At 36.0% G+C, this 8620-nt stretch overlaps 1 protein-coding gene across 1 annotated transcript in view; it reads right to left on the bottom strand.

Annotated features, from left to right (window-relative positions):
- Positions 1-8620, bottom strand: part of Tmlhe (trimethyllysine hydroxylase, epsilon) — a 67489-nt gene that overhangs the window by 32392 nt on the left and 26477 nt on the right. Inside the window, exon 2 of the mRNA XM_013035405.1 lies at positions 1415-1593. Within this exon, the coding sequence (XP_012890859.1) occupies positions 1415-1592 (178 nt within the window). The 5' untranslated portion in view covers position 1593. The remainder of the gene's footprint in view (positions 1-1414; positions 1594-8620) is intronic.

Here is an 8620-nt window from a genome sequence, read left to right as displayed (position 1 = left end):
TCAGCTCAAGGGTAGCGCTCTACCACTTGAGCCACAGCGCCACTTCCGGCTTTTTTCTTTTTGCTTATGTGGTGCTGAGGAATCGAACCCAGGGCCTCAGGCATGCAAGGCAAGCGCTCTACCACTGTGCCACCTTCCCAGCCCCAGCATTACATTTCTCTAGTGATCTTTTTTTCCTCTGCTCTCTTGGCCTTGGACCTTTCCTTTGTGTTAAACCTCAGTAGTAATATGTTAGTTGAAGCTCTCCTAAAATAATCAACTGCTATTTTAACTGGGTATCTCTTAGCTTGTTATAATTTGGTCAAGGAAATCATTGTATTTTAGATTAAGTTTGCCTTTGAAGTGCACAGTGGGCTTGTGCTTTGGGAGTGTAGCCTAAAAAATTCTTTTTGTCTCTCTTCTAGGGTGTTTCAGACTGACCTGTATCTACGCAAATGATATATTCATGTCCTAACTCCTGGTACCTATGAACATGCCCATATTTGGAAATACAAAGGTCTTGACTTATGATCTTTTTGAGTTTATGACAGTACAGGAGCAATATGATACTAAACAATTTATGTGTGGTTAATCTATGATTTATGGTAGGTTAAGTGCACTGAATGTACTTTCACATGAATTTTCAACTTACAATGGGTTTATCACGATGAAAACCTATTATAGGAGGATTGATTGGGTTGTTACTGGTCTAATGAAGTTAAAATGAAGCCCTAATGAGTTATGGTGGGCTTCAAATCCAATGACTGGTTCTTTTAAAAAGAGACAGATTTGAAGACATAAAAAAGACAATGCAGAGAGGACATGTGAAGATGGAAGCAGTGATTGAAATGATGCTACCTCAAGCGAAATACTCACTTTGTGTAAATTATTGTAGAAGCCCTAGTAACCTTATACAAAGGATAAACTTCCCCATCCCCTACCATGTAAAACTTTTCTTTCCTTCTTTTCCTTTCTTTCCCTTCCTTCTCTTTCATTCTTTTTTCTTTTTTCTCTCTCTCTCTCCCTCCCTCCCTTTTCCCTTATTTCCTTCCTTCTCTCTCTTCTTTTTTTGCTTCTCTGTCTCTGTTTCTGTCTGTCTGTCTATCTGTCTATCTGTCTGTCTGTCTATCTGTCCGTCGGTCTGTCTCTCTTCTTAGGTGATACAGGAAGATGGAATTCGGCTAGAGAAGGATATTGTTCCCTATGCCCAGTTGGTTTGGGATTTCATTGTTGCTCTGTTATTTTTTTTTCTTTTTGCAACTTCCAGAGAATCTTCCAAATAAATTGCTAAAGTTCCTCTCAATTCAGCAGGAAGTATTTTTAGGCCACATAAAAAGTACTTGTTGCACAATAAAATGAATATTTTTAATACTACTAAATTATATATTTAAATGGATAATGCAGTAAATGGTATGCTATGTAACACATCCCTTACCAAAGTGATCTTCATGTTGCTGCCAAGTACAATTCTGAGTCTTGGAGGCTGTGTGGTGCCGATGGATGGCTAACGGAAATAAGCTTTTGAAGTTGGACTGTTCAAGGGCTTGAATTACCCTTGCCTTCAGCAAATTCTTGAGTCTACTTTGCAGGTAGGACATCCTATAGTACCACATCCTATAGGAATGGACAATAACAAGAGAGAGCAACAATATAAAACAACTTTCATGAAGCTATGAAAATAACAATATGTTGATATAAGAAGGTCTTCATCATATGATCACCTCAGCTGATTCTTCAAAAATTATGAGCTAAACAAACTTCTATTATTAATACATTTACCCTGGTTGTGAAATTCTCCTACAGCAGCAGAAAACTAAGACATATTGTTAATAAATCTATGAAACTATGTTCAACATAATTATGAGCAGGGAAATTTAATCAATCTATAACAACATATCATTTAATATCCATTTTACTGATTTCTAAATATTAACTTTAATGCAATCATATATTACTTCCAGTAAAATAAAGTTTTATATCTTCTTTTCCAAACCTTTGTATCTTGTATTTGTGTTTCTTGACTAACAATCAGTTAAATAAGGAACATACTTGACTCATTTCTGATCTTGAGGAAAAACATTTACTATTTCATGGTTAATTATGATGTTTGATATGTTCTTTTATGGTTGTTGTTATTTGTCATTGGTGATCTTTGTCAGGCTAGAGAAAGTCCCTTCAATTTCTAGTTTTATGAGAGCATATAAATGTTAATATTTTCAAATGTATTTTCTGCATTTATTGAGATAACTATGGCTTTCTGCTTTGTTCTAATAATGCAATTAATTATGTTAAAACAACTTAGCATTTCTGGGATAAGCCCTGTTTGAACTTGATATTGTTAGGTTTTTAAAGAGGAATCCAAGTCAGAACCACACTAAGCACGTGGTATTCAGGTAAGGGGAAAGAGAGCGTCTGGCCTGGGGCTAGGCCTTATCTAGGGTAGGGGCAGGGAAAGATGTGCAGAAGTGACTCCTTCCAGGCATGCCAGTTGCCTAGGTAATGCAGGTACTGGGCAGAGACTTTGCTGGGAGGAGGGTGGAGTCTGCTCGCCATCCAGGAGCAGACCTTACAGATACATTATCTTTTTTATATATTATTGGATTCAATGTGCTTGAACATGCTCTTTTCTTTTTTTGTGGTACTAGAGATGGAAAGACATGAGGACATGTCTTTACCAGGTATTTTATCACATTAATGCTGGTTTTACAAAATAAATTATGAAGTGTTTAAGTGTTACATCTATCTCTACTATTTGAAAGAAACTAGAATTCAATGAAGAGGCTGGGACAGAGGTAGGAAGAATGACTGGAATTGTATTTGTGGATAGTATTTTTCCTTATGGGACTCTGCTAGAATTTTTGTCTGAGTCTCATATTTTTCTTATATCACAGTTTTATAAACCCTGATGTTTTCTTTCATCTTATTTTTTTCAATTTTTATAATTTCTATTTATTGGCCCTTTTATTATATTGTGCTAGTATGCAGTTGAAGTAGTTCAAATAATTTTTCATTTGACATGTCATTTTTCAATATTAATATTTACATTTAGTCCTTATTTAGAAATTCTGTCTTCTGAAATTTCCCATCTTTTTATCCATTCTATTCATTTTCCTTTTAAAGTCTGCTACCATATTTACAATAACTGCTAAGTGCCCTATCTAAAAGTGCTAGTCTAGATAATCTGTGAGTCTGTATTTATAGACTATTTTATCCTTTCATAGGCAGACAAAGAGACTCATCTCCGACTAATCAGCAAAAAACTAGAAGTGGAAGGGTGGCTCAATTGGTAGAGTACCAGCCATGAGTAAAAAGTTAAGCAAGAGCATGAGGCCTTGAATTCAAGCCCTAGTTACTGGCACAAAAAATAATATTAAATAGGCAAATACATTGTCTATTTACATTGACTATAATTAATGATATATTTAAGTTTAACCCTAACCATATCACTTTTTTTGTTTCTGTCTTGCTTATTCTTTTCTTTCTTGCTTCCTTTAGTACTAATGGGGGCAATTTGTATTATCCTATTTTTTCCAACTTTTGTTAATTATACCATAGCCCCCTTCATTTGTGGGTAACATGTTCCTGGACCCCCAATGGATGCATAAAATGAAAATAGTATTCAACCCTATATTGTGTTTTTTTCTATTCATATATCCCAATGATAGTTTAATTTATAAAGTAGGCACAATAAAGATTAACAATAATAAAATTGAGCAATTTTAACAACATATTGTAATAAAAATTATGTGAATGTAGTTTCTCTGTCTCTCAAAGTATCTTATTGTATTGTACTTATCCATCTTGCTGAGCTATTACATGACACAATGCTTTCCACCACCTGGTCCTGAGATAACTATCAGCCTCAATTCCTGCCACTTCTATCGTTATCCATCAGTGTCTTTCTTCACTTAAAGAAACTCATGCTTATGTTCATTGTTCTCTCAAAGTGAAAGTCCTGCCACATTCATCCTTCAGGAATCATACTAAGCAAAATGAACCTTAAGATAGGAACACTGTCGCTGTTGTTTTTAATGTACCATGTGATACTATTGTTTCTCTTTTATGTTCTTCCCCTATGGTATAACCCCTGTTGTCACTGTATTTGATTCCTGTGCCCTGCATCTTGTAGATACATTTTTCTAATTTGGGGAAGGGAAGAGAAATAACAAAATGCTTAAGCAAGGATACAGATTGACCCATTGTAACAATGAGATGTAAAAGATACTATGTTCAAAATGAACTTTACAATTGTGGGGGGGAGGAGCTGGAGAGGTGGGGAGGAAAAGGATGGTAGGGGAAGAACAAGGGAGGGGGTAACAATGGTTGATAGGAAATGTGCTCATTACCTTACTCATGTAACTGCAACCCCTCTACACAGTATCTTTACAATAAAAAATTAAAAAAATATACTACATATCATCTTATCCTAGAAACCTTTCCTAAACTCCCAGACTTCTCTTGCCATACTCTTTTGTTTCTTTCTTCCGAAAATAAAATAAAACTGAAGCTGGGTGTAGTCCTAATACCCAGTTTGCAGAGATCAGGAAGATTGTAATCAAAGATGGCCAGGGCCTAAATGCAAGACCTTAATCAGAAAATAACTAAAGGAGCCTGGCATCAGTTGCTCACAGTTGTAATCCTAGCTAAAGAAGAGATTGAGATCCAGATTACAGTTTAAAGCCAGCCAGGGCAGAAAAATTAGAAAGATTCCAACTTCAAAATAAACATTAAAAACCCTTGAAATGGAGGTGTGTTTCAAGTGGCATAGCACTAGTGTAAGGAGTAAACCATAAAACTAGAAGGCCCAGAGTTTAAACCCTAGAAATGGGAAAAGAAAAATCAAAAAGGGCTGAGGTACAATGTAAATGGAAGTACACGGCCCTGAATTAACTCTCAAATACTACCAAAAAAAATCTAAAACTAAAGTAAGGTTTTTGTTGAATGTGTTGATAACCTGACAATTTTCTTTCTTTCTTTTTTTTTTGTTGATTGTGGGGTTGAACTCTGGGCCTGGGCACTGTCCCTCAGGTCTTCAGCTCGAGGCTAGTGCTCTACCACTTGAGCTACAGCATCACTTCTGGTTTTCTGGTGGTTTATTGGAGATAAGAGTCTCATGGACTTTGCTGCCTGGGCTGGGTTTGAATTGTGATCCTCAGATCTCAGCCTCCTGAGTAGCTAGGATTACAGGCTAACTTGACAATTTTCTAAACAGGCTAACTGGTGCCTGGCTAACTTGACAATTTTCTAAATACCCACTTTAAAATCTGTTCTACAAGCTAATGCAGGAGAAATTAACTCTGACTAGTAGACTGAAGCATCCCCATTCTTTCTTGACGTATCTCTCCTATTTTACTTAATTTGATGACAATAGTTCAATAGTATCATCTGAGTTAAAATTTTCCCATGTCAGGATACAAGTACTTTTCCTGTGTGAAAATATAGTTAAAATGGTGTTTTTGTCTTTACAACTATGACTTTCTATAGCCTGAGGTAATTTAGGACCTTATTCTTCCAAATCCAAATCCTTTAGGTACATACCACCAGCGTTATCCTTTATTTTCTTTTTCATCACTGATGGCAAATTAAGACTAATTAGACTTTGCCAGAGAACCAAGCAGACATCCAGATACATAGAACAAAGAAAGGTTTATTGCAGGGAGATGGGGGCCAGCAAGATCCTTCTCTCAAGGGAGGAATGAGAAACAGCACCGGCTATTGTCTGGGGTGACCTATATAACTTAGGGGGTTTAGGAGGAGCTAGAAGGGGCTAGGAGGCAGAAACCCTGGTGTGCATGGGCCAGGGGCTTCATCATGTCAGACTAAGATTTGTGACTGCTATCCAAATAGTAGATAAGGGTCCTGCAACTGCCTAGATCTGAAGGTCACTCTAAGGGGCTCTTGTTGCCTTATATGGTGGTAGCTGCCCCAAAGAAGTGCCATCCCAAGGTGAAGGGGGTTGGAAGTTGATTATTTACTGCCTTTAACTACTTGGGCCTAGTGTTGCCTAGGAAAGAGAGCATGCTAAGCTGTGGAGAAGGGAAGGAGTGGACTAAGCTATGGGAAGGGAGCTCATTTCGCTAACACATCTTTATATATATATATATATATATAAATTATATATATAATATATATTTATATATTTATATATATATTAAGAAACTATGAGTTCATTGTGAACTTCCTATGAAACCCTATAATTTTCCTCTTTTTTCCTTTAATAGGATGATTTGGTATTTCATAGTTAAATGATGTTTTTGAGAGTTTCCCAGCCTTTGAAATCTAAAGTCATCTTAAATGTAAATTAAGGTCCAACAAGTATCAACCACAATAACCAAAACTTTTGGAAAGCAGCCATAGCTAGAAATTCTAGTCAGGGGAAGAAATTACATAATAGGTCAGTTTGAATGTTTTCATGGTTATTACTAAGGAAGACGCATTACCTCCTGAAAGGCTTCAAGCCAAGAAGCCATTTAGCTCCTGTCATTTTTTCATCCAAATGTCTTTCAGATTTGTCCTTCTCTTTCCATTCCTATAGATGCCTTCATCATCTCATAGCTGGACTGTTGCCATAGATTAGATGGTTTCCTTGCCTCCAGTGCATCCATATTCCAATCCATTTTCTATATTATTGCCAGATTAATCTTCTTAAAACGTTTTCATCATGTTTCTCTCCTGCCCGATACCTAACTTAAATGTCACCTTTGTAACACATTCCAGCTCTCTTCAAGAGTTAGTAGCTTCCCACTCAGTGTTTTGATGTGTTTTGTGATTATCCTTATTATTGTATTTAGTTTGTATAATAACAACCTGTTTAATTATTTTTCTCTTGACATTTGCTGTGAGCTCCTTGAGCACAACAAAAGGTTTGAGTCATCTCTTTACAATGCACTTAAGGCTTTACATAATTGGGCCCTTCAATCTTGCCACACTACCCCAAGGCCATCACACATATCGTCTCTTCTACCATTCTCTTCCTTTCATTCTTCCTACTTATTGGTCAGCACTCAGATTAAATATCAATTCATTGAAAAATCTTCCTGATACTCTGAACTAATAAATTGAGGATATGTTTTTCACTTGATTATATAATGTATACAGGTATTGAAATATTACATAGTATCCCATTAATATGTACAATTTTTAGTTAAACAAATTTAATTTATACATAAAACTCTAAAGCAATTCTTGAGCTAAAAAATTTAACAAATATTTATTGGATACTGACTTTGTGCCAAGTACTGTCTTTAGCACTTGGCATATATCATTAAACAAAGAAGAAATAATTATTGCTTTCATTGAGCTTATTTTCTATTCAGAGAAGATAGTTGAAGATTAAACATAATAGATAAGTTATATACTATAATAGAAGGTTATAAAAACTACGAAAAAACTAGTTGGGTAAAAGTATGCTAGAGGTTGGATTTTTAACCACTGTGTTCAGGTAGGCTTCATTTAGAAAAGTGACATTTGATCAAAAGGGTAGCTAATCATGGGAATGAATATCTGGCATAAAGTAAGCTTCAGATAACAGCCAGTACAAAGGCTCTAAGTTGCAATGATGTCTTATGTGAGCAAAAAAAATCTATGTGGCTTAACCTCAGTATGTAAGGGATAGAAGAATGTGAGTTAAAGTTATAAATATGGAGTTTACTGGGTCAGATCATGTAATTTTACTTGTTGTTACCTGGATAGAAATGATGGAACATTGTAGGGTTTAAAAAGAAAAGAGCCAGTGGCTCATGCCTGTAATTCTAGCTACTCAGAGGCTGAGATATGAGGATCACGGTTCAAAGCCAGCCTGGGAAGGAAAGTCTGTGAGACTCTTATCTCCAATTAACCACCAGAAAACTGGAAATGGGGCTGTGGCTCAAGTGGTAGAGCACTCACCTTGAGCTGAAGAGCACAGGGACAGTGACGAGACAGAGTTCAAGCCCCATGACTGACAAGGAAAGAAAGAAAAGAAAGAAAGAAAAAGAGAGAGAAGAAGTAACACAACAGCAATTAAGATGTTTATGACTGCTTTAATTAAAAAGAAGAAACTGTAAAGGGGCCTGGGAGAGGAGGAGGGTATGTATTAGTAAGTATTATATTGCAGATACTGCAACAATCTGGACCCAAAATGGCAGATTAGATTGAGGTAGTGAAAGTGAAGGTGAAAAGGAACCAAGGTCTGTGTAGTTTTGAAGGTACCAACTATAAAATTTATAGATTTGGATATGGAATGAGAAAATAAGAATCAATAAATTATATACTGAGAAAGTGAAAGGATGGAATTGTTATCAACCAAGATAGGAAAGAATGCACACTTGCAGGAAAAGACCAGGAACTGGCTTGGATCTGTTAAATTTGAGATGTTTATTAGATTTCTATGTCAAAATAGTAGAGAAGCTACTGGGTATATGAGTTTTGAGTTTAGCAAAAAAATCTAAGCTGGAGACACAAATTTGAGAGGTTTCCTAAAATAGGTACATAAAGTTATAAGAGTGGATGAGGCTACAAAGGTAATCCATTTAGATAGGAAAAATAAAAGTGAGAGAAGGGATGGGTTAGGAGCGATGGGTGACAATGTTGTCAGACATCTTGTGTTCATATACTGCTTTGTAGAATGGGAACTTCTTTTTACAACTACTTAAAGATAATT

Source organism: Dipodomys ordii, unplaced genomic scaffold (genome assembly GCF_000151885.1).
Source record: "Dipodomys ordii isolate 6190 unplaced genomic scaffold, Dord_2.0 Scaffold209, whole genome shotgun sequence".
Taxonomy (NCBI): Eukaryota; Metazoa; Chordata; class Mammalia; order Rodentia; family Heteromyidae; genus Dipodomys; species Dipodomys ordii.
The sequence above is the reverse complement of the archived record's forward strand: the minus strand, read 5'-3'. Positions and strand labels throughout refer to the sequence as shown.